The sequence below is a fragment of the Apteryx rowi genome, unplaced genomic scaffold (assembly GCF_003343035.1).
Source record: "Apteryx rowi isolate R43461 unplaced genomic scaffold, aptRow1 scaffold_385, whole genome shotgun sequence".
Classification (NCBI taxonomy): Eukaryota; Metazoa; Chordata; class Aves; order Apterygiformes; family Apterygidae; genus Apteryx; species Apteryx rowi.
Window position 1 is genome coordinate 630809 of NW_020450363.1, and position 27274 is coordinate 658082.

The 27274-nt window shown below is 38.3% G+C and overlaps 1 protein-coding gene across 9 annotated transcripts in view; it reads right to left on the reverse strand.

Moving 5' to 3' along the window:
* OSBPL8 (oxysterol binding protein like 8) overlaps nucleotides 1-27274 on the reverse strand; it is a 101015-nt gene that overhangs the window by 48707 nt on the left and 25034 nt on the right. For 2 of the 9 annotated variants that reach the window (XM_026074295.1, XM_026074297.1), the window contains exons 2-5: nucleotides 18731-18837; nucleotides 17166-17222; nucleotides 11555-11591; nucleotides 6070-6207 (exon numbers count right to left, since the gene is read on the reverse strand). In XM_026074295.1, coding sequence (XP_025930080.1) covers nucleotides 6070-6207; nucleotides 11555-11591; nucleotides 17166-17222; nucleotides 18731-18772 — 274 coding nt within the window. In that variant the 5' untranslated portion in view covers nucleotides 18773-18837. Of the gene's footprint in view, nucleotides 1-6069; nucleotides 6208-8319; nucleotides 8337-11554; nucleotides 11592-17165; nucleotides 17223-18730; nucleotides 18838-27274 lie in introns of those variants that run through there. The other 7 variants (XM_026074298.1, XM_026074301.1, XM_026074300.1 and 4 more) reach the window with 7 other exon arrangements.

Genomic DNA, 27274 nt, shown 5'->3' on the forward strand with positions numbered 1-27274 from the left:
TGGTCAAATATCTCCACCTTAACCTCTATCATCCTAATAAGCTTTCCCCAGATTCTATGTACTTTTTCAACGCATCTACATCTCTACGTTCAGAGGGGTGATGGGATCAAGCTGACGAGCCAGGAAGCTCGCCTGCACAGATAATGAAATGCAGAAACTAGAGCTCCAAAAGCTTAATGCATCATCTACTGAGTTGCCAGCTTTAATATGTCCGTTATAATATTTTCAGCACAAGCACCACTGCTATTTGTTCCTGTTTAAGTCTAGATGATATTCTCATGAATCTTATCTGTAAATCAAGTCCCCATTCAAATCCACAGAAACCTAAAATGGCAAAATCTTCCCATAATGAATATGTTGGGAATTTTGCATTCTTCTTCAAATGGAATTTCATCTTCTCACACTTTAAAAATAAGCTCAGAGATCATCTCCTGAGCAAATAACAATATATAAAAGTTACTAGAAAATTATAAACTAGAAAAACATTTCATCACATATACTTTATAACAAAACAAAACAGCCCAGACCTTTTCAAATAACCTATTACAGAATTTTCAGTATTATTATTATTATTTCTCTCTTTACTGCAAGCACACTTTATTATTTAAGCATCAACGGTGTTTTAGTAAAAATTTTGAAATATTTTTAAACAGCATAGAAATTCATAAATTGGGAAATATTAAAACACTTTTTGAAGAGACTTCTGAATTTTTTTGAAGTCTTATATTTTAAGTAACTGCTATTTCTATATTAATCCATGTTATTAAACAGAAATAAAGTGGTATGCTGATGCAAGTCTGAGTTAACAAGATTTACAAGAATCCAATTTACCAAAGATAATTTGTATAACAACATAAACAGCTTACATTAACACAGAGAGGTCTGCACAAACCTTTTAAAATGCAGTCTTAGACTCAGTATTTCCCATGTTTATTTTTAACTACAATAAAATAGTTTTGTCACTGGTTCCTTTTTGTTGCACTTATGGTAGGTTAAAAAAGTAAAAAAACACAAATTAGCTTGATCAAAAGTTTAGTAGTTTGCCTACCAAAATTTAGTAACATTTTCAATTAAACACACACACAAAAAATGAGCCAGACTGACAAATAAATTGAACAATGTTAAATTAAGCACTGCTAGAACTGAAGGTTGTTTTAGCAGTCCTAAAATCTAGATACACTACAATTTTACAAAAAATTTTGTCTTGGCAAGTCAGGAAGACCATGCTAGCTCGCACAGAACCTAAAACCAAGCCATCCCACAAAAGTAAACAAAGCTCTACAGCAAAAGCTAGCTCCTAAATCCTATTAAAATCTCTATCAAAAAGACCATTTAATTTTTTAGATCCAATATCAAATCTATCAATTCTAAACAAAATATTTAGTAAAAGAGCAGCATGAGCATTTAGTATGTTCAAGGCACACAGAATTAAGGACATTTCATTGCCTAGCAGGAAACTGAAGAAAAACAAGAATGATTTGAACACAAAGCATATTGGAGGCAATGTTCATATTTAATATACAGCACCGACAAGTTAGAGACAGGACTCTGATTTGACATGTTATGAAAGGACAATTAAAAACAAAGAACTCAAGAGCTACAATAATGACTGTATGTGAAAAGAAAAATTTCCTTGAGAAAGTTTGACCATCTTGAACGTTCCCGTCAAATCTTTCTCACTGTCCAAGTGTGCTGTTGAATGAAAGAGTCTAGAAACTGCATTCTTAAACATATACAATGAAAAGTGAGGAAAACTGGTAAATGTTCTCAAGATCAACTCAGCGCGAAGCTACTCTGGGCCCCTTTTACAGAGTTATGATGCTGAGAAGCGCCATAACCAGAATGCTTTGCTTTGTGAAGCTGAGCTTAGAGCCTCCATGAAAATTTGTATTGCTGGCTGTCTGGAAATGGTGGTACCATACAGAATGTAAAAGACTGTGTAGTTAAATCAACTTTGCGCCTGTAAATCCTTTCTTGCATCCTGTGGATGCAAAAGGCTAGGTTTCTTGTTTGTTTTGATGTCTCTCAAACCTTATCACATCTGAGTGTCTCAGTGTTTGCACTGGATGGCACTTGGATTTTCTCCAGCTTAAAGCCACTGACACCTGCAGCCTCAATACACTTGTTTTATGGAACACATTGTATAACACGTTATGGTCAGGACTGGCTTATTCTGACACAGCAGTTAACTACTAGATGGGAAAGTCAGAAATGCATTAAATCCACAATAATTAAGATTATAAATCCATCTCAGAACCAAAGTTTTATATTGCTGAGTTAACCTTTTAACGCTAACTCTGAAGTTTCTATGTAAACTGGTGAGATCATGCAAGCATAGCAATCCCCACCACCAGTTTTTCTAACGCATTTCTGTCAAATAACCTAGCTGAAGGTTTCCATGGAAGTGAGTCTCAAAATGTACTCTGTACCTTTAAAGGCCAGTACTGCAGCACGGAAGATAAGCTAGTCTTCAGCCTCAGAATAAAGCAGAGCATACCCTCAAGAACCTTAAAAGTACTATCTAAACTGAGATGGTGCAATTTCTTCATGCAAAGCTTGTACAAAACAATGCTAGAAATACACTTTTGCCGAATAATCAACACACTTTTGCTGAACAATCACTATATAATGCTGTCAAATTAAGCTGTATTCTGCGTTAGTAAAACAGATATGTATGGGATTCCAAAAAGAAGACAGCTATCTTTAGCCTAGATAACATATTAAATTCCATTCTAAAGTAATGCATGCAAAAGTCATAGCTAAAGCAAGGAATCTTTACAGAGAAAGTTACATATTTTCTCCTTCGCTCCTTCCAAAGGGACGAATACTTAAATCTTCTGAACATTGCTAAGTCAAAACTGACAGTTTGTAATGTTTTCTTAATTTAAGAGAAAACCCTTGGAGGCATTTAGAGCACTGCATTTATCCACACTTTTACAGGTACAAATTTTTAAAGAGGAACTGCTTCAGTTTCCTACTACATGTATCATAAACCAGATCATGCACACAAATTTTCATTATCTAGCACACCAGCTTAACTATACTTCAAATATAAACCTTTCAAAAATAAAACAAAACAAAAAAAACACCCAGGTTCCTAGGTTAAGCTGATTGCTCACTATGAACATGAATGAAAGAAATGAGGAAGGAAGAAGTCATCTGTTTTAAACTAAGAAACCAAGCACAGGAAAATAGAAGCTTTTTGAAATCCAGAGCCATGTTTCACAAAAACTAAAACCCAATAGTACACAGAAAGGCTTAAAATCATTAAGCACATCTCACTTACAACTTCACAGTCACACTTGTCACACAGTTTACCCTTCCTTCCAAACAGGAAGCCAAGAGCATAAAGCGATTCTTAAATGTTTACCTCCACTCCCACACATTAAGACTCAAGTTCTCATTTACTCTTAATCGTATTTGTCATATTAGCCATTAGAGTTTTTCTTAAAACACAAGCAGAGGGCACGAACCAAGCTTGCCCCAGTAAAAGCTCTAAGTGACACTGGCGCTTGCCTCTCCCACTGACTGTAGCTGGCCATCCAATGACCCCAGCAGATGTGGTGTTCACCCACTTGTGCCAGGGTTGAGCATTACCCACTAACATGAGGATTAACACTGGTTGCTCCAGAGACTGGCTCTTCACAGGAACCATTTCATTCCAACTCATCTATTTTTAACAAATAAACAATAAAACACAAGTTCTATACTGTGTTTGCCATGCAAGCTCTTTTATTCAGGCAATAACAGGAAGTTGGAAGTATAACTTAGTGGTGACCAAATAACATGCAACAGGATTCGACTGCCCAGTGACAAAAGCCAAAGCACCCAAGTCACAGTTCCCCTTTATATACAATTAATCAGTTCCTTGCAGACTGTATGATACATTTCTCCGTTCTGTTCTCTTTTATCCTGTGCCTAACATGCTTTTTAGTTGTTTACTTATGCTACCATCTCCAAAGGGTGCACTCAGGTGCCAGTAACTGAAACCATCTCTGTTTAGTTCATAGTAAATACCTTTAAATGCTATATCTTAACATTTCATACATTTCTGCTTGTCCTCTTCATACAACACTGCAGGCATCTTGTAAATACCTTTGCCAGTTCTTTCATGAGAAGGATGTTTGTAGTTACAACAGTCACACTCAGGTACTCCATCGCTTCAAACTGTGCAGCTACATTTGTTCTACTTCCTATTTCTCAGGCTTGCACAGCATATTTTTCCTACATAATTTGCTCACATTTTCATCAGTACTAATTCCCCTGCATGAATAACCATTGCAGAATAACCACCACAGAATAACCACGTAACTTCTAAATGTGGGTCAATCATCTCCATAAAAGTCAAACCTACGCCTTCCAAGCTGTAGATGGCTAGAAGTCAGTAATGAAAGGCTGCTGAGGCCTAGCCCATTTTTTACCTTTTCACTAATGAAATTGTCTGCAAGCCAAATTCCCTGTATCATGCAACTACAGCCTCATTCCTAGTAGCCCTGCTGGAAGACAAAGACATAGTAACGACTGATGCTAAACAGGGCACAGATACATTTAATCAGCTTCCAATCATTTATAAAAGCCCTGAAATAATCAGAGGAAAAAACTGGGAGAGAAGACTTAGTAGCTGCAAGGAGATCGACATAGCACAATCAAGACTATTAATGCTTTTCAAGCCTGTTTTACTGTTTTTCATATGAGTTAAAGCCCTTAAAAAAGCACCACAGTTCAATTGTATCTATAAATTAGTGAGAATAGCAACACTGAAAGGAAGCATTTATTAAAATATTTGAACACACTTATAATACATTATTTATTAAGCAAGGGATACAATGCAGTATGCCGAGAGAATAACCAAAAATTCTTTGAATGATGTAATAAGAATTACACACAAGTTAAATATGTAAATTCTACAGAAATTATTTCCACACTAAGCACAACACAAGCCAGAGAACTTCATGCTGCTGTTCTAGTGAGATAACAGCAGCTTTTAGAAAGTATCTCAGAACTAGCTGTGGGTAGCACAGAAAATATTACCGTAATAATCCTTAAAACATGCTAAAAGACTACCAAATTCAACATACGTAACAACAGTCTCCAGCGCCAGATTTTTTTTTATTTGACCTGCAGTGAATGGGAAAACAGCAAAATAATTCAGTTGACACCTGTGAGACTGCCATTATTACTATGACAGACTGCCATCATTGCTTTGACAAAGCATGCTGTAGTTTAGGGAGGCTTGTACGAAAAAAATCTCAGGAACACTACTCATCTCGAGAACCAAAGGAAGTGCAGATGACTAGCATGGCTGCCAATAGTAAAAGGAGAGAGAATATTAATAAAGACCCCAAAAGGTTTCATTAAGGACTGCATATGCCGTGACAGAAACATTTATAATGATACCCTAGCCTATAAGACACTACAAGCAGTCGCAATGGCAAGTACAGAATTTCAGGGAAAGAAACTCTGGCTTGCCTTTCTCTCTTTTTTTTGTCTTTTAAAAGCTATTGACATGTCAGGTTTACTAACAAGTTTCATTTCTGTTGCTCAAGTTCATTTTGGATCCAATCAGTTCACATTAATCCGCTGAGAGTTTGTTTCTGGTGAGTTTAACAAGGCAGAGGACTGTTTGAAGGCTGGCACAGAGCAGGGCTGAGACTTTTGTTTTTCTTTCCAAAAGAGAAGTGTCTTTCAATAGAAGCGATTGTTAAATAATCTTTACTTCCAGGCTTAGGAGGTGTGTCATAACACTTTTGCATAAAGACACAATTCAAAATACCTGAGACACTAATGTGATCATCAATTACAGGATTACACATGCATAATGTTATTCACCATCACGTGGACTGTTTTTCCACAAGTCATACCATAGTTTAAACTAGTGTACCTTGTATCACAATTTTTCTGTTTCTGATTAGAGCATAAGAATACAAAGAATTACACGCAATATTTCAATGCACTTTCTTCCTTACATCTCTATTGTGAAACACTGCTTCTGAACCAACATTTGCAATAGGTAATTAACATCAGCATTGAAGTTCCTCAAATCCTCTGTAAAAAATAACAATTTCTTACCATGGCTGTGAACTGTTCCGGGGCTGAGAGACGGCTGGAGTTGCTCTTTGGTTGGAGTAAAATAGGCTTCTTTCCCCTGGCGCTGGCTCATCTTTCCTGGGGTTAAAAGGTGTGATTCATCACTGTTTGTTACCACTGCTGAAATACAAAATGGATGCTCACTCAATAATACTATTTGCTTGTGTATGTATTTCTATTAATAATTTCACTGCTATTTATGAAACTGGTATTCAAATGCTGTCTTGTGAAACCCTTCTTTTTAGAAAATAAAGATTTCTAACCAGAGATTTGCTTGGGAAGAGAAGGGAGAAAGGAGTCTGCAAGACTGTTCTAAGACTCGAGGCAGAAAATGGAGACAAGGACTAGTGGAGGTAGGAAAGCTACAGGCTGCTACTGAATGCAGAGAAAGCACTCAGTTGCCGTGTAACTTCAGAAATCCTGCCTTCTTCATTGTGTGACAGTTCTTGGTTTCACTAGCCACAAGACCAGCCTTCCCAGGAGACAGCTTGCCAGATGCAGCCGTGCCACTCCCCTACCCCAGAAAGCTATGATGAATGTGTTTCTCGGGACATATGTGGATATATTTGTCCTACTAATAAGGAGCACGGAGAGACTCTGTCAAGGGAAAAGTTTAAAGCAGAAGAGTTACCATTCATGAACCTTACTAGTCTGAAGAAGAATTGTTTGACCTCCTACAGCTATTTGTAAGACTATCCAAGCAGCCATCCTGCCTATGGTGCCTGTATGTTTCCTTAGGCTGCACACAACAAAACTAAGCAATTTTTGAATAACAGAACAATGACTGACTCACCAACATTTGTCCTGTGGAAACAGACACATTGACGAAAAGCCATCAGAGGGGTAAACATGAGATGACTATTAATAACTTGCCTAAAAGATTGTAACTTATGACATTATGGCTCTTGCTGTAAGATATCCCAAGCTTTTCTCAATTAGTTTTAATAATTCCACAAAGAACTAGTCAAAAAAAAATTTGATTTTCTAGACAAAATCTTTCAAAATACAGATACCTACTTCTTCATTTTATTACTGGTATTTTTATAGTAACTGAAACAGATTTTTTCCAGCAAAGCCTGGAATAAACATGAGGCAGTATGAGGAATGCAAGGATGATGGGATACCCACCTGTACCATTTTTCCCCATCAGATAAATCATCTAAAGCTCTGCTCCAGACAAACTACACCCTATGCAGAGTGCTGCTCAGGAAAGCTAAGTGAGGAGATAGAGAAGCAGGGCAAAGAGCTCATTTTACTAGTCAGGACAAGACGAGAATTCAAATAAGGTATTTTTCAGACTTCAAAAACTGTCAGTGCCAGAGGCCAATATTTCCAAGTAGTGACTGTCTTTGCTCTTTTTGTGGTACCAAACTAACTGTTAAGTTTCCTTCAGCTACAAGCAAGGGGACCAGAGGGTCATGTCACTTAAGTCTGGGGATGGCCTGCCCTAGAAAGGGTCAGGTGTCAGAAACCAAAGCTAAACAGCCACTGGAGACAGCTGCTTCACAGACTGGCACAAAGCGGACCCCAGCAAAGGCAGTGAGCTCTACTCACTTCTTCCTGAAAAGTAGGATGCACCGAAACAGCACCCACTTTCAGTCAGCTTGCTGAAAACGGCTTTGGGAAGGCTGCGCAGGAGGAGGATCCTGCCTGCTCCCACCACACTGCCTCCCCACTCCGACACCCACTTGCGGCAAGGTATAATCATCAATCATTAAGGTCATTAACCACACATTTTCAAGTGATCTTTGCAGAAGGCTCATTTATGAGCATGCAGAGTTGCTAACATTTTTTCTACATTTATACTTTGGAAGTTACGGGGGGAGGGGAGGTTCAGCTTTAGAGATCAATTCTCAGTACTCACAGTTTAGGGTGTAAACAAGCTCTTCACACATAGGTTGTACAAAACCACGAACTACACTCGGTGACTGGTAACTCACCAACACCCATATGGTTGCAGTCTTCAAGGTCACTATTAAATTTGTGCTCTGTTAGTCTAAAAAGACTCCTTTCCTACAAAACACAGTTTACATATCCCCTAATATAGAATATTTTGTGGCAAGCACTTTGCATGCTTGGGGGTTTAAGATGAACTTCTTAAATCAAGTGGGCTTTTCAAAGAAATCAACCTGTAAAGCTGAAGGAAGATTAACAGGGAAGTTTTAGAATTTTCTTTTAAGACAGCATTATAGAAGTGCTAAACAAATTGAAATAAATCCGTTAAGAACATACATGTCCATATATACTGCAGCAGCTACCAGGAAGGAATCGTCCCCCTACTTCAGAATGCCTCATCCTGATGCTCAGAGACAGTTGCTTTGGGATGAGGGGGAAGACAAGGAAAGACACATCATACCTCTGTTAGTTTGAGCAGGGGGCAGTGAACAACATTACTAATGAACTTTCATCTTCTTTCTGCAAAAATCTAATGACCTGATTTTTATATGTGCTTGTGTAATCACAACTGTAAATCAGCAGGACCTTCAGTGGTTGGACCTCTCTGTACAGATATGCCTTAAGCATCTGATGGCAGGAGCTCTGGAACCTCAAAAGTCTGATGGCCAGAAACATGAAAGCAATTTCAATGCAAAAGGAACAAGTGTTTGGAAGGGGGGAATTATACTACTAATAAACCTGAGTTAATAAACTTGAGTTTTCAAGATGCCATTAAATTAAATACCCACCACTTGGAAGAGGATCTTTTTCAGACAGTGGGTTTAATTATTATGTATTAATAGATAATACAACAATTTGGAGAAGCTCCTTGGCTGCTGATTTTAAGAACTCTCTCTGAATTTATAATACATACTCAGATCATCCATTCACTGACAATGTTTGATGGTCTCATAGCTACTTTCAAATTCATTAACAAGGAATGATTTTACCCTTTGAATTTCAGTATATTCAACAGAAAAAAGCCAGCAGTGATACTGAAAGTGAGCAATGGTCATTTACTCTTCTGGCCTTGCTTACTTGTAAAATAAAAGTCAGCATCAATGACTAAATGAGGATCCTAGTCAGACACATTTTACTTCTCATTTGCCCAAAACACCAAACTGAAGTTTAGTTTTGGACTCAGGTGTCCACAGGTACTTGTAGTGAGATTTTGCCACACAAAACAAAAGCTGTAAGCTTCAAAAACATTACTCAGTTTCTGACTTATCTTCAAAGCATTCACACTTCATAACGAGTTAGTTCTCAGCTGCTTGATCAGATCAGTAGATCTGTGTGACATACATATCCAAAAGAGGACTTTTAGGTTCCTGGGAAACTTCTCACACCTAATTCTTCCCAGGCTTCACATGCCATCCTTTCAGCCTAAGACTGATTTGGTAGACATACACTCAATGTATCCAAAAAACAAGAACTACAATAGCATTGTCAACCATTCCTTTCTTTCAAACCTCTCACACAAAATGATGCTCTGTTTTAAGCCTTTGGCTCAGGCTTTGGAGCACTCATCCAAAATGCAGAAGACCTCAGTTCATCCCTTCCTTTACCTGAATGGGTTTAAAGCCATATCATCCATCTCCTTGAAAATGAGCAGTAGGTTATTTTGGAAAGGGAACATGAAGTATTATAAGATCAAAGCCTCTCTCTGAATCTTTGTAGGGCATATTTCAATACCAACAGAACTATTAGAGTTGGTAATACATACTTGGTTCAATTCCCTCATTTTGGCCATCAAATTACTAATTTATAGTTTGTCAGTAAGATTCATGCATCAGAAGGAACACAAATTGGAGTCTCCACAGCCAATTTATTATGTCATCAGAGGAAGCTATGGAAAAAAATCTGAAATGGCAAATTTCCAATTCTTTTATATCCATAATGAGAAAATCAAAGTGCCTATGCTCTTGAAAATAGTACAAGGACATCAGAATTAAAAATAGGTTTATTATAATTCAATTTTTTATTATTTTTGAATGTCTATAATTAGCAGTATCAGCTCTACTTGATAAAAACCAGAAAAACTAGAAGTTGGAAAATTAAAGTATTATTTGCCTTTTTTTTTCTTCCAGGTAGCTTTTAAAAGCTCTGTTTTCAAACACCTCCCAGGAGCCTGTATAGTACTTTTTAAGCTTTAGCTTTCATCAAAAAACTTGAAAAACAACTTCAGGACTTGAGAAAAAAAGAGGTTTCAGGAACTGTGTGTGTGTTTGTGGGCACATATGGGTGCACTCTAGTAAATACCAGTTTTTCAGATTAAGTATTTGTATTGCATAGTTGTCTACCGTAAAAGATCGTGAACTTTTTTGCAGTCAAAGCCTGTGCAGATTTCTTGTACCTCCTATCTATGGCTCACAAGCAGAAAGTGAATCTGGAGATGCCATTAACCGTACCACCAACTCACAGAAGAGGCCAACAGCAGCCTGGAGATATATTTGCAAAACAGCATTAAAAATAGCTGAAATAAGTTTGTCCTCTATAGCTATTGTAACAGAAAGGAGATGCCTGTATTAATCTGAAAAAAGATAACGTTAGTATGACGATGGAAAGAATTGCAGTTAGAAAACCAGAAGTGTAGTTAATAATGTGTTAACTAACTTTTTCTTTATGATTTTTAACATTAAGAGTATGCCTCACTGAAAGGTGCCCTTTAGAAAATTAAATCTCCAACCAGTGCATGTAGGCTGAGCAGACAGCCCACAAGGACCGTTAAGACCACAGCTTCTGCACAGCCCAGGAACGAATTTGTGCCTGCCCCTTCCCCTTTCCCACATATACAAACTCTTCTCAACTGGAGGCTAAGCTATTCTGCCAGTCTCATCACCACACTATAGGACAAGAACCAATAGCACTAAGGGATCTTTGACTTCATGCACATACATATAAAGAAGTTTTCCCCATCATCGCACCAGAGACTATCCTTATTTGGGTATTACAGTATATGCACCTGTACAGTTCTGATTATGTAAATTTATTGAAATTAAATGAACCATACAGCACTATAAACAGACTAGCTCAAAAATAAAATTGCTTCTGAACCATTATTTCCCAGGTCTTTATTATTTATACTACAGTAACATTTGAATGTTCCAACTCAGATTGGAGACTCATCATGCTAGGCACTCAAAAAAACATAGTAAAAGGCAAAACATTCCATTTCAGACTGATAAATAGATTCATATCATATTATATTGCAAAGGAGTAATTTAAAATATTTATGACCATGACTGGAAGAGGCAAGAAATAAACATTTCCCACTAAAAAAAAAAAAAAAAAAAAAATTTCCCAAAAAAAAAAAAAAAAAAAAAAAAAAGTAAGCCTGAAAGAAATATTTAGATGCTACTGAATAGTTTGCCAGGTAAAATACTTTTCCAACAATTAATTTCCATTATACTTCAGCTTCCCAATCAGAACACAGAAGAAACCCTAATACTTAGCCCAGTGGCCTACCTGAAAAGATACGTTAGCTATTGCGAACATATGTCCAAACATACTGTAGGAAAGGGGAGTCACTTACTTGATGGTCCATGAGAGTCTCTGATATCACCATGATGCTGTGCACACATACAATTGAAGAACGAAGAACAGCAAACAAAAAAATCCAGGCCAGGAAGAAGCAAGTGCACAAAAGCAGCAGCAGCGGGAAGGAAGAAGGACAATGAAAACAGTGTTAGTTCATAACTAAAACACAACATGCACCTCAACACCAAAGGCAAGACCTCAGAGACTTAGCATTTGAGAAACCAAAGTTGAAGCAACAAAACTGACGAATATGCTTATAAAGAAGCCATTATTAGAAGCCATCATCATATATGGTTAGTAAACAGCATCTGCCCCAACTGCTAATCCTGAGTGGAACTTCTCAGTCACCAATTTAATGCCAATACAACTTAATACAGAGCATACTTTAAGAAATTTTTACCTGGAACATTTTCAGAAGACTAAAGCTCCACAGAAAGAATAATAGAAAATTTATATCTGAAACTGCTCCACTTTTAAACAAGTGTTTTGGAAACACAAAAATTCTTAAGTGATCATTAACGTGCAAACACCAGCTAATGCCATAGCCAAGCGTAACTGCTTTTGCACACAAACATGAACTTAGAAGCCACAGATTTAGTTCAATTACAACCACAGGTAGCATTTTAAATTGCTTAGGAAGCAAGACAAGCAGTGCAGTTTTAAAATTAAAAAGACATTTTGTATCCAAATGTCTCCAAAGAATTGAGTTGTATAAAAAAAGTTTCTCCCCCACTGAAATACATCAATTGTAAGCACTATAGGAGAATAATTACATAGTAATAGCCTGCAATCCCTTTTGACATTTGAGTTGAATCTTTTATGAATCATTAGTACTCAAAGTCACAACCAGGATTCAAGACTGTTCTCAGTGTGCAGATGTAAGGTAAGCTCCACCTATCCGTCTCAAAGGGCTTCCTACCTTAGAGACACATGAATAACAAAGAGAGGAGAAAGCAAGCATACTGATCAGCATGAACATACACTTCCTCCTTAAAAAGAAAAAAACCCAAACATGTTCTTTCTTCCATATCCTAAACAAAAAGCTTCTGTTCCATTTCCATAAAGGAGAGAAATCCTTGCTCTACTTTAAAGAGGACCTCATTTTGCCCCTATGTTATCAGGCCTAAACAACATGGAAACTGGAAAAATCTTAGCAAGCAGGAGTCTCCTGAATAGTCAAATCACACTCCTGCTCTCAAAATGTGGATTTTTACCCCCACAACTGCTGGGAGGGGGCGTTGGTGTTAAACTGACATTGCAATGTGCAAATACAAAGTATTGTAATAAAAATTCTAGTATTACAGTACAAAATATTGGAAAGATAAGGGAACCTTTTTTTTTTCCAGGATTTTGTACTTTGTTGAAAAGGACTTTAGTAAACAGGAGAAACTGGAATAAATTATAAAATACGTTCAAGCACTTTTGGTAAACAGTCCTCTACCCCTGCCAGAGACCTTAGGTGAAAGAAGGAAATATTACTGAAGCAACCCATGAACTTAGCAGACAGGTTTAGACACTAGGACATGGGATGCATTCAAGAATTCAACAGTTTAAGGTAAAGTCTCTTTGAATATACAGCGCTAACATACCGCAGACAAGGAAGCCACATATATTTGAATTGGACCTGTATTACCCTACGCTGCTTTTAAGATTCAAGGGTATCCTGACAAATGAGAGCAAGGAGAAAGAGTCTGCAGGAACAGCACAGAGATCCAACAACTGGCCAGAGCACTGAGCACCAGGACTCACTGGTCTGCTTAATTCCACACGAGAAGTTGGAAAGCCAGAGCAAAGAACCGGGAAACAAAATTGTAAGCAGATATACAGGGAAAGAAGCTTCTGATACTCAGGCAGCATGTTCACTACCAGCTCATACTCACACACTTCAGACACAGAAAGAAAAGCCCAGCAGCAGGTCGTGTCTCACTGCCTGCCTCTGGAGCTGTCCTGTCCGAGTTACAACATGACACCCCAGCACGGGGCAACTGGTCACCCGAGACCATGCAGCGACTTCTGTGTAAATATTTTAGCACTGCATGGTTAATCCTGTGAACTGGTACAAACGGCTCCTGTACCAGAAGCTGAAACACAAGCCTGCCCAGCTCTGTCCCCATCATCTCCAGCAAACCCTCCATTTACACGGCAAACTGCAGTCCTGGCGGATCAGCCCTCACTCTTCAGTGTTATTACCTGATCCTGTGCATCTAGCTAAAACCAGCAGAGTACATATTTCTAAATATGATGTGAGACATTAACATACTGAAATTAGATTATTTCAGCCAGAGACCTCTTTACTTTCCAGTATCCTTTCACACCCTGTACCATCTGCAATTTATATCACTGCAAATTAGGGATTCAGATCCTTAAGGGAACAAAAAATGATAGCTTTTACTACTTTAATGTTTTCTAAGAAAATAACGTCCTCAGGGCATTACTGTTTATCATCTCCAAAATTAAGAGAAATACATATTTCGTTTATTATCAGAGCCACAACCTACACTTATTTTCACATTTATTTAATTTAAGACAAACTTTCATTACAGAATGAGAAGTTCAGCATAAATTTACAGATACAGTATAAATCAACCTGAATTACTAAATCAGTTCAGTGTTTCATACAAAACTTTTCTCTCTAGACTAGACTCTGGAAAGAGAAGTCCAAAAAACTATGTTCTGTGACCTCCTCCTCTATTTTTCTTTTACACAGAAGACAAAAAACACATTAGAGAAGCGACGTCCTCAAGAACAGCTTTTTCAAGTACCTCCTAGAAATCCTCAAAAGCGCTTAAACTTTCTAGAAAAATGTTGATCAGTGCTTTTCATTATGTTCACAATTCATATTTTATGAATTTTAATCAGGATGCTAAAAATAACTTAAAAAAAAAAATCAAATGATTGCAGCTAAAAATCGGAAATACTGAACTATTTGACCTAAGGATAAATTTGATCTGAGATTAATTTAAAAATTCTAACTTAGTAACCAAATACTTCATAAAAGTATATATTTCACATTTCAGATATAGTGCATTAGGCAGTCTGAAATGCAGCAAATTGTTTTGTTTCAAATCAAGGTCTTCCCGCACAAAGGCTTCAAGATAAGAATTTACTGCTGACTTAATTCGCTTATTGATAAATTCAAGTGTAACGTGTACAGAAAGCACAATGTAAGACGCTCACTTTCATCTGAGTTTGTGCTGGCTCTACTCAATCTTTCAGTTTTCTACATAGTCCACGGGGAGGATCAGGGGAAAGCAAAGAGAGCTTCTATTCATTTACTGATGTGCTACAAATCCGTAGAAATTTGTATATACAATACTTTCTTATTGGACTTCTAGTAGCAGTTTTGAAACAACTAAGAATTATATCTACATGCACACTTCACTGCACTTTATTATTAATGTAGAAAACTCACCTTTGTCGTTTTCCCACATAAAATGCATACCCTGAATTAGTTTGGTTCATTTTTCAAAAACAGCTGTTCATTATTCCAACATTTAAGGCAGAAAGTTGACTGTCTGAGAACATGAACAATCTGTTTCATCTTAAATCTCTGTCGTACATAAGCTATGTATTTATATACTAAAAGATGAAAACTCTGTCAATACCCAAAGGAAAGTATGTATAGCCTACATGTACTAGCCTGTGCTTTAACTTTGTCAGTGTTTTCAATTATACAGTTATATTTAAACTTATGTTATTTTTCTAAGCCTCTCGTATTTTATCTTTCTCCACTTTGTTTACATTCAACTTTTTAGACTATTCCTCAAGCTTTTTACTTCTCCTGAAATACCCAAACTAAAACCAACCTGTCTCCGTTCTGCTATGTCTTCTATGTCTTCTGCTGTCTGCTATGTTTCTGTTCACATCTAGCCTTTAACTAATGGTCCTGTCTCCTGCTTCTGAAGCTATTACCACCTGCTTCTTGCATCTTCAGGCCTCTAACCCTTCTCATTTAATATCTTTACTTGAAATACCATGATCTTTCTTGAACTACAGTAGGTCCGAATCTGCTAACAAAGCTTAATTTTACTCCAACTCCACCTCAAACATTGCTTTTTCAATTACCTTTCTAATATCACTATCTACTCCCACCTGCCTGATTTTTCCACATAAAAGTAATTTATCTTCTAATCCTCATTCTTTCATTCACTCAATCTATACCATTCATCAACCTACAAAGTATGCATTTTGAGTCAAGGATCACATTGAACAATGAAGAATTAAAACTCATCAGAAGACATGCAATCTTACCACAAGGTGAAAAAATATCACTCTATTGTGACAAGACTGTTGGGAGAAAACAAAAAACAAACAAACAAACAAAACCCTAAAAAACAAAAAAGGAACTCCCAAACACCAAAGCCAGGGACAGAGGTTTGTCAGGTCGTTCCAACTAGTTCCTTTCCTGTCTAATCAAAGACATTTAGGAAAAGAGTTTTAAGATGCATGTGTAAATAAAAATGGTTTCTTTGCCCAAAGCAACAACAGAGGAGCAGAGACAGCAATATCCATCTACCAAGGGAAAAAGGCACACTGGAGGAAAAAAAAGCCACAGGAACTGAAGCCTGGTTTATATTATGAACTGCAAGTTTAACTTCCTTAACAATCAGCTTTGCACAGGCCTGGCTTATATTTCTTTCATTATTTGCTCATTCAGAACACATCCTAACTCCTTCCTTCCCCTACCAATCTTACTAATATTTAACTCTCCTGTGTTTCCTATCTGCCCTGTGCTCCACCCATCTTCACAGCACTTCTGTAAAGCACCATGGAAAAGATGTCACCAGCTCGCTTGCATTCTCACGGGTCTGATCACCATCAAGAAAGCTGAAGCAATAGAAAGTTGCTGTAAATCAAAAAATGTAAGTCAGGCCAGGCTGTTTGATTCTTCATTTCAGAATTACTGTCATTAAGTAAAATTATGTGCACATTAAGATATATCCAACTTCACCCTTTATATGCTTTGAAAGTAATAGCACAGAACTAACCAGAAAAGCAGCTCAGAACACTTGATTTTTTTGATGCCATGGTAAAGGTGTTGTAAATGATATAAAATTCAAGTGCTCAAAATATGCTTTTAAAAATGAAGGTATGCCACAAAGTATCAGAATATGATTTATCCAGTCAGATTGCAAAGTAATTGCAATAGCGATGCAAAGCTTTAGTAGAATAAAACAAAACAGTAAAAGGAGGAAGGACAATTTTGATTACAAGGTGCTGGACTGAACTCCGGAAGTCTGTAATTAATCATTTGTTTTGCAGTAGACCCCCTGTGTAACCTAAACTGTAGATCACCTACAGATATTGAAGTGAAGAAAACAAGAATCTACTTAAGCTTCAGGAAAAACAAACAAACAAACTGGCACTAAATCAACTACTGAATATAACTATTTAGGGTATTGAGATAATCCACATTTGCTTTGAAGAAGAAAGCTGTTTCCACTTTGAGGAAACGCAGGTGTTGTGATTGTGAATAAGAGTGAGGGTTTCTTTGCAACAGTTCAAGAACATAAATCACAGTATACAGAATTACAGCAAAAGAAACAAAATTAAGGAAAAAAACATTTAAAAACACAGATTGCTGTATTAAAGGTTCAAGCACTGACATCCAGCAGTGATCCTTTATGTTCCAAATCTTCAACTCTAAGGTGTAAGCAGCAAATCTTCGAATAAAAAAAAGGTGTGGGTTAAATCCATGCTGGTCTCCATTTGAACACAAACACAATCCTTCAAAAAATTATTCAGAACTCCAGAAAGTGCCAGGATTTGCATGCGCTCAGGATTTTCAAAATTATTAGGCCCAATCTCTCTTCAAATTAGATATACTTATTTTTTGAATATTTCAGTTTCAATATTATCTATTGTGTACAGCAGACCAAGTAAAATAGATATTCCAGATAAACATTCAAAAATATTTTAACAGTTGTGGTGTAACACAACTCTACATTATATCTGCAATTAAGATACGCAGTTACCCAAACTAAATGATATACTGATAAGAAGTGCTCAGAGTAGCCAGTCACACTAGACCAACATTTAAAAAAATTAATTCTGAGAAGATACCCCAAGTGCCTATGCATGTACAGTAAAAGGCAAATCTATCCTTATGCTTTGCATTCTTCTCAGACTTAATAATGTACAGACCCTCATTTAAAGATATCTTCTTAAAATCATGTTATTGTGAAGACATGTCAAAAGACAACAAAAATAGCAAATTTCAAGTTACATTTAAGTTTCCTGTAAACAGGTAATTTTTTTTATTTATAGAATAATGAGCACAGCAACTGAATTTTTAAAATAAAGTATATTTTTTACACAGTAGACTCCTAGTATTTTGCACATGGCATATAGATACATCTGTGCTGTAACAAATCAATGAACTTTATTATAAAAAAGGCCAAGAATTTTAGCACACTGCAATGCAGCTTGTCTCCAAATTCATCACTACAAGTGCTAATTACTGTTTTTATCTTATCAAACCTATAGCTTCATGTAGTAGTTAAACTATCACAAATAGTTTGTCACTAATGAAGCATTAAACCTGACCTTCACTTCAATTACAGAAAAAAAAAATTTTTGCATTTTTGAGGCAGTGCTTGTATAAGAAAGCAGCTTTGGAAAGAAAAAAAAATCATTTCCCACTTCAGTTATGAGAGTGCTTCCACATAACACAGCTTACATAAAAATTAAGTTCTTAACTTCAACGTTAAAACGATGACAAAGTGTCACAGTACCCATTAGCTCTTTTTTAAAGTGCAATTGGGGGGGGGGGAGTGGCATTTTCACTACTTTAGACAGTTTATAATCTGCACAGATTATTAATTGTTACACTTGAAATGATCCTGAAAGTAAGTAATTTTCACTCCTCCTGCCTTTTCTTATTTTTCCATAGCTAGTAATTAGTAAAGTGCTAATTAAAACTGACAGGAATACCTTCTTCATTTGGGACTCAGAGACACCAAGTATAAAATCCAAGAAACAAATGTTTTCTGACATCCAGCCCTCTTACCATCAGAATCCAGCAAATTATGCTATATAATGCTCCAAATGCATTTACCAGAAAAAAGTCAATTCAAAGAAAACCAGAACCAATTCAAGGTGTTTAACCCTTCCCCCGCACAGGTATCTTTACTTTCACTTGAATATGTAAAGCCATATTTAAATTACTCACTGAATTTCTATCAAGTTCCCCATCAACCAAAGCAGTCTCCATGCTGAAAGAGCTTGTCTCCGTCTCCTCTTCAATTAGAGTTCTTCCATCCTGCTACCCAAAATATCCTGGGGCGGGGGAAGAGAGAGAGAAAGAAAGAAAAGAGAAAAGTCACTTTCAGTGGCTGGAATCAGTTAGGGAGGCCTCTCCCTACTTCTTAAGAGGGTAAACAGTTGTCTGTCCTACACTGTCTATATCATGGTTCCTTGCAAAACACACATTACCCATGAAAGTCAACCTATTAGGAATGGAAAGGTGAGTTTCAAATAAAACGACCAAAACAAAAGTTATTCCACACACAGTTCCCACTAGGAAGCTTCTACTTTTAACTACGTTTGCCTCAAATGAGGAATGGTTATGCTGAAAAAACAGAACAAAAAAATGCCCCCAACCTTCCCCCTTTATTTCCTCTTGGTTGCAGACCTCAGCAGCAGCACATCACTCCCACCCAACAGACACGCACACGCAGGTTCTCTATATAAAAGATATTCTAGAACGCTCCAAATCTGTTAATTTAGAACTTCTCACTATAATTTCAGAAATGGTTTCGTGAGGCAAAATGTGACCATATCACAGAAATTAAGTCATTTGTGTTAAACAGCACCACCTGTGGGAGACTTGGGCATTCACCTCACTGTCACAGCACCAGCAGCTAGAAAAACACCACCTCAATCTCAGGACATTTCCTACCTATGTTTTTGATAGAGAACAAAAGCTGCAATAATCTTTAGTATTCACACCATGCTTAAAGGCACTGGAGAGACAAGAAACTGCTCTGGAATCAAATAAAACTCCGCAGGGTGGCTGAGGGGAGGGAACATGTTCCTTAACCATTCAGTCCGTGCGTTCGGCAGCCGGAAGCCCGTTACAGCGGGATGACTGCAGAGATGCTCAGCTATGGCCCTCTGCTCTACCCCTCTCTCCCAGGCTCCAGCCAGCGGAAGATGCAAGCGAGAGCTAGGGCTATAAGTAGGCCTACCCAAAACAGGAAAAGCCAGTATCCTGCAGGGAAAAACACCCTGTGCCTCACCCTCCCCTAGCCACGCTCACCCTTCTGTCTTGCCAAAAGGGCAGAGAATCGGCCCAAGGCGTCTTGGGATTTTTTTTTTTTTTCTTTTTGGAGGCGGGGGGAACGGGGGAGCTGCATTAGCTTTTGCTACGGTGTCAGCTTATTTCTGCTTAAAGCATGCACGAAAGGTAGGGCTTCAGCTCCAGGTAAGGGTACACCCAGAGGAAGCCGCATTGCTGCTGGGTGCGGGCAGCAGGAAGAAGCCCAGGGAGACAGCAGGAGGCAGCCGAGCCCTCCCAGAGGAGTTGCCTGCAGAAGGATGAGGGGAAGGAGAGAGGAAAGGAGAGGAGGAGAACGCACCCCAGCAAGGTCATGCAATTCAAAGCCTGCCTGAGGAAACCTGCACGTGTGAAAACATATCTCACTATAAAGAGCCACCATTTGTTCAACTGTTTTATATTTTTAATTATCATGTTTTCTGTTCTCATATTATGTGAAACCCATTAGAATTAAAATTCCCATGGGAAGAGCAAACAGAATTATAGCAAATTACCATAATACACACTACTAAAACACAAAAAGAAAAAATATTAATGAAAAAACATTAAGAACAAAAAGACACTGTATGATGCAATGCTTAAGGAATTGCAAATTTTATTGTTCCCTATGGCTCAGTTCAAAGAAGCAAAGAGGATCTTACTCAAGTACCTGAGTAAGTACTGAGATGGTACATAACTGGGAAATACGTGCCTAAAAGTTTTCATTTAAATTACAAACAGTACATGTTCTGAGGGAGATTATTAGAAGTTATTAATTCAAATTACTACGAAGACAGACAACACTACCACAGAAAAAGGAATTCTTTACAGATTTCCAGAAGTGGCCCGTTGTGCCTTCCACATGGTACACAGGGAATTCAGAGCAGCATGACAGAACTTCATTAAATGTTTGTTTGTTTTTTTTAATGTCTCTTGGAGGTTGTTTTATCCCCCTCCCTGCCGTTTCATGTCCTATTATTAGCAGGCTATTCAGCAACACCAGGCTGGCTACATGCATGTTTGATTTACAGAAACATAAAGAGCTGTTAAATGGGATAAAAAAACGAGCAACATTGCAAACAGATGTATACACTGATATTTAAAGCAGCTAGTCAGCCTTTCTAGTGACAAGAACCTGACACCATACTCTGTTATCCAAATAAACAGATCTTTCCTGCCACAGGAACATTCACCCTAAAAAAACAAGAAAGCTGTAAACACATTTCTATTTTTAACAGACATTTTAAACTCAGCTTTTATTGTCAACACTCCTGGTGTATTTCAGCCCTCCTTTTGTTTATATAACCACAGCAGCTATGTCCCCTCATTTTCAGGAGTCAGATGCCTTGGCAGTGTCACAGAATCACAGAATGGTTGAGGTTGGAAGGGACCCCTGGAAATCTTCCAGTCCAACCCCCCTGCTCAAGATGGGTCACCTAGAGCACATTGCACAGGATTGCATCCAGGCGCGTTTTGAATATCTCCAGAGAAGGAGACTCCACAACCTCTCTGGGCAACCTGTGCCAGTGCTCTGTCACCCTCACAGTGAAAAAGTATTTCCTCATGTTCAGATGGAAGTGTCTGTGTTTCAGTTTGTGCCCGTTGCCTCGCGTCCTGTCGCTCGGCACCACTGAAAAGAGTCTGGTCCCATCCTCTTGACACCCTCCCTGAAGATACTTGTACACATTAATAAGATCTCCTCTCAGCCTTCTCTTCTCCAGGCTAAACAGGCCCAGCTCTCTCAGCCTTTCCTCATAAGAGAGATGCTCCAGTCCCCTAAGCATCTTTGTAGCCCTTCGCTGGACTTGCTCCAGTAGTGCCACATCCCTCTTGTACTGGGGAGCCCAGAACTGGACGCAGTACTCCAGATGTGGCCTCACCAGGGCTGAGTAGAGGGGGAGGATCACCTCCCTCGACCTGCTGGCAACACTCTTCCTGATGCACCCCAGGATACCATTGGCCTTCTTGGCCACAAGGGCACATTGCTGCCTCATGCTTAACTTGGTGTCCACCAGCACTCCCAGGTCCTTCTTGGCAGAGCTGCTTTCCAGCAGGTCAAATGTATCCATAAGAGCAAGAGTCAGTCCCAAATCTCTTGGGCTCTAAAGGCAAGCCTTTGCACCTTTAGAGATGCATGAAACGGATTTGGTGCTGTTCTGTATTGACTTATGAATTCTGTTAATTAGATTATCAGAATATTTATTATAGGGACATGTTCATTCAACTGAATAAAGGGGATATTAGGAACAAGAAGTCCTTTTTTTCCTCCAGCAAAAGAAAGACTCCTCACCAAACACATTTTTAAAGTTGTTCCAGGTCTATTAATGGTTTAAATATTAAATCAGTAGTTCAGTTCACAGAAGGACTCTTCCTTCTTCCCCTTCTTCCAAAAAGATTAGCTTCGGTTCAAACACTTCACTAAATTTAGGGAAATTTATCAAAAGTCTTTGCTTAATCACATGACTGAGACTCGCTACACTACCTGTGATCTCCTTGTCCCCTCCCCCCTCCTCACAAGAATTCCCAAACTTCAGCCAAGGTATAACTGCAAAGTGAAAGTGCTAGAGGTGACCCCTGTATCTGGCAGGTGCAGGTGTGTTTTCTTTTTAATCAATGGATTCAGGTTTCTCGAATGCCTCCATACTGTATTACGTAGGTAGGTTTTAGCTTTGTTCAGAAGTCACTACCACTCAGCCATCAGACATCCCATTTGCACTATGCCGCTCTTCCATGATCTGTTATAGTATCACAGAGAACTTTTGCACTCAAAACTCATGTTTCAGAGGCAAGTGCACGGCCTCATCTGCAACCTGCTAATGTGCTGCACCGAGTGCACAGAAACAGAGAGGCCAGAGCAGTGTGCAGTAGCCAACAGGCACCCATCCTCTGGGACTCTGAACTCAGAGCAGTCTTGATGCCTCTCCTCCTTTCTTTAAAGCCTAGAATAAGTTAATGCATTTAAATCGCCCAGCAAGGGTATCAGTTAACAGTGTACTCTAAGTTTCTTTAAGATGACACAGGGATAATACACTTGACTTCAAAGATCAATATGGCAAGAGAAGCAGACAACGCACAGTAAGAGAAACAAAACCTGGCTGTTTACAATGGTATCAGGAAGGGTAAAAATTCATGTAGGTCCTTGCTTGAAAGCAAAGAATCACAACACCAGAAAAATGCTACCCCACAGGAAGTAGCTCTCAGGTGTGGTTATCAATGCATTCGGTTCAGAAAGCCCCGTAAAGAAGTTTAAGCTAATACCTTTGAGAAGGGTATTATGAGTGCCAAAAAAAAGAGGAACCAGTTTCTTAAAAATTATTTCAGAGCTAATGGGGGGTAGGATCAGTTTTAAGAGATTAAAGAAAATTTAAATCTTGAATCTAACCAGGGTGATCAAACCAAAGCTCGCAAATAGTTTGTCATTCGGCAGCCACATGCAAGTCTCTGATATGAGAGTGTGAAGGCACTTTCACCTTGGTCAGTACATCACAGACTCGGTCACTGCTGAGTCCGTACACAAAGCGTGCTTCATTAACAAGTTGCAAATCAGGCCAGCCACTTGCTCCTGGCATGTCGTCACTGCATGCTAAGGACTGCACGTTTGTTGAGACAAGTCCTGAAAGAGCAGGAATGGGAGCTGAGTCACTGGTAAACATGGAGTGTGGCCAACAGGGTCAGAAGATTCAGTAAAAGATTCAAGTCACCAGCTTTCCCCACCTCCCAAACTAAGCATCTTATGCATGCTGACAAGAACTTGGAAGTACTAGGAAGAGGTTTTACTCCACAGTTTTAGAAAGAAAATTGACAACTGAGTAAATTCTAGTTCAATTCCTTTTACCAGGAAGTCAAGCAAAATAGGAACGCCTGACAAAACAGTGACGTACAGGGAAGGTCATACATGAATAACCACATGGTATGTTAACTCTGAATTGCTCGAGAATCTGCTTATAGGTATAACCATACTATATTCAACAGCTCCCTCAGTTAGGTACCCCAAACTTTCTGTGCTCATTTAATGCTATAAGCCACCAAATACACTCTTGTAAAATACTTCTACCCTGAGTTTCATCACCTGCCTCCTCATTTCCTGAATAAACAGTTCATGGGCGAAGAAAGCTTTGTTTCCTCTCTTTCTGTATTGTTGTTTTCAGAAGGAGCAAAACAGGAAGGGTGAAGTGCTTGTGAAAGAGTTGAAAAAAATCTCTAGTCTAGAAAAAAACTTGCAAACTAGCAGCACAATTTAGATCACTCAGTTGATCCCTTGAGAGTGGTAGATGGCAACAAATGCCAAGAAAAGCATAATAGACTTCTGAACAGCCACTGCAACTTTATTAAGTTATCTTAAACAGTTGTCCTGCAGGCAAACTTGTCCTGGTAAAAATGAAAGGGTACAGAACAGGCAGCAAGAGCTATCTCCAGGTATGAAAAGTGACGCCCTCTCAATGTTCAAGTCCCAGATGTTCCAGAGCCCTTTCATTAAAATGCACTTCAAAGCTCCCCAACCTGCTCCAGTCTTCACAATGCATATTTTGCAAGACTGCTTCCAAGATTCAAAGTTGTCTGTCTTCATGTTAAAGATAGCCATTTCTTCAGGTAAGGGTGTCTCATTACCTGGACCACTAGCCACTTTGTCTCCACAAGCCAGTTTTACCTAGGGCTCAGTCTAACTTTTGCGCTTAAGAATGTCAGGGGCAAAGGATCACTAAGGCTTTTGCATTTATTAAGCTTGAATCAGAAAATACCCACGATGCTTCCTAAAGTATCCTAAAATTCAAAAAAATTTGTTCTGCTTTGTTGTGATGATGTGGGGAAAGAATATTTAATCAAGCCTCACATAACCAAATACAGTATTTTTTTTTAACATTTTGAGATGCTGGGCCAGGGGTTGCTGTCTTCTCACATTTTGTAGATTTTATTTCTGTCTTCCATTGCTGCTACTTTAAATATAGTCTTCTAAAGTTTATTGGCTTCAGTCAGTTTTAGTAACACATGAACTTGTTTTTATCATAGTAGTTGGTGGCAGCTTGTGGTTGCCAGGCACTTCACTGGTGTTGAGGGTAGATGCATGCATAAAAAAGAAAATTTAGGACCACATCTATAACTAGCATTTGAAGAACAATACGGCTTTTCTAAAATACAGACAGATGTTTACCTGCACATTTTAACAAGCACAGACACACCCCTACTTTTAAGTTAGCAGTTTGAACAATGTTTTGTAACTGTTTTATTTTTATAATCCATCCTGCAGAACAGAGCAGAAAGTCACAAACAACATTGAACAGAATTACCACACAGGGGACTTGCAAGTGATCGCGATGCCAATTCCTTCCTCAAACCATTTGTCTCTTAAAGAGTGACATGATAAATTTGATCACTTTAATTTAGAAAATCCTTCCTTTCTTCTAATGGTGTCAGAAATTTTCTTTCACAACTGTAAACATATTACTAATAGTCAGAAACACCTAGCTAGCCAACTGATGCTCATCTACTTAGTGATTTGCGTTAAAAGCAAAGATGTTCCTGTTAATACCTCAGAGCAAAAAAAAAAAAAAAAGTTGTTCTCTACTGTGATGCTAGCTGGTATTCCCCATGGTTTCTTCTCATCTCTAGCTTTGAAAGCAACCTCAGACTGCACACTCTCCCAGTCACAGATGAAGAAGATGCTGAGGTTACCAGTGCCCAGCGCTGGTCATGGCCTCCTCTCTCCCCCTCGGAGGCCGCTTTCAGCCCTGTCTGGGTGGCTGCCTGTGCAGGCACTCCCAAACCCACTTCTGTCACAGGCAGCCACATTATTCTCAGGGTATTTAAACAGACACTTCTCAAGGCACAAATCATTTTAACTGAGCTAGGCCACGGAGATACTTTGCACCTGCCTTTCTGCTTGCAGATCTGACATAGCAACGGTAAAAAGAAACACACCACACCCACCACCCAAAAACAAAAAACATACCACCCAAACAGCTGAGAGGCACCCTCACAACCTACCTCAGTTTCTGCCACAACAGTCGGTGCAACTGCGGACTACGGGCTCACCCAGCAGCGACCAGAAACCAATGCAGGAAATGAAAGGAGGCAAGCCAAGGGAAAAGGAAAAGCAATGCTTTTGTTTAAGGAATTTCTGAAGTGAAAAAGTAAGGTAAGTCAGCAGAGATGTTTCCATAGACAAGATGGATAGGAGGAAGAACAACTCCTTCCGTTTCAGATACCAAAGTGGAATCAGTTGCAGTTCTGAGATACTGAGACAGATTTGAATTTCCTTTACATGGAACTTTCCAAAACAAAATCCAACCTTGTTTTTCTTAAAAGGAACATTTTTCTCTTTTCCCCTTGACAGACTTTACTGTCATACAAGAATATAGATTCAAAGCATTAAAAGGAAAAAAAGGAACACTTACTATTTCAAACTTATGAAAAATACTTTAACCATATTAGTATCAGAAGTAATTCATCACGCTGAAAAAACTTCAACATAGAGACACTAAAGAAATCTACTTTAATACTTTAAATAAAGCAGAAAAATATCTTCAGTGATGAAACAGTCCAAACATCTCAAATAGAATACAACTACAGATAGAGATGCTTATATTCTTGACCTTCACTTGAAACTTCAATCAACTTCATAAGGAATAAAGTTTCAAAGACAGCTATTCTAAGACTACATTGTAAGATTACTTGCAGTCATTCATATCACAAATCAGTGAATTGTCAACTATCAGATAAACTATATGAACTGACTAGATGAGTACTTTTTACCTGATACAAAGGAAGTAAAAGAAGTTAGCTTAAACCACTATGAAGTTTCTGTATCTCATCTCGGAAATTGCAATGACTTTACTTGAACACATAGGGCAATCATTTGACCTCATGATGATGCCTATCAAAGCTATTCCAATTGGTTTGCAATATCATTTTTCTCTGCCTTAAGCAAACACAAGATTCCAGCTTGCAACAATTTCAGACTATGTACTTGGTCAGACATTCTCATACATTTTGCTTACTGAGAGTTTATAAACAAGTTATAGTTTCAATATGAACACCAAACAATCATTTCAGACATTACAGCATGTATCACTTATGTTGTAATATCATTCATGCTTTAAAAAAAAAAAAAAAAAAAAAAAGTCTGCATTGCTGGGGGAAGGACAAGAATATTTTTCCAAGCCCCAGTCCAAGAGATTACAGTGTTTTCTGCTTAAGGAGAATTATCCTCTTTTCTCACCGAGTCTCTCTCCCATCTCTCTGGGAGCTATGGACTCCTAGAAAAATGGGAATGGCAGTCCCTCTCAGTACAAAACAACATTTCTTAATGGATCCCTCCAATCAACTAATAAATGACAGTGTGAAGTGAAATAAACCTTAACAGCTCTTTTATGTTTTCATTTCTACCTGTACAAAAGAAACCTTTAGTCTCATAAAGGGCGCAGGGGAATGGAATTGGTTCTGGGTAGTGAAAAAATCCCA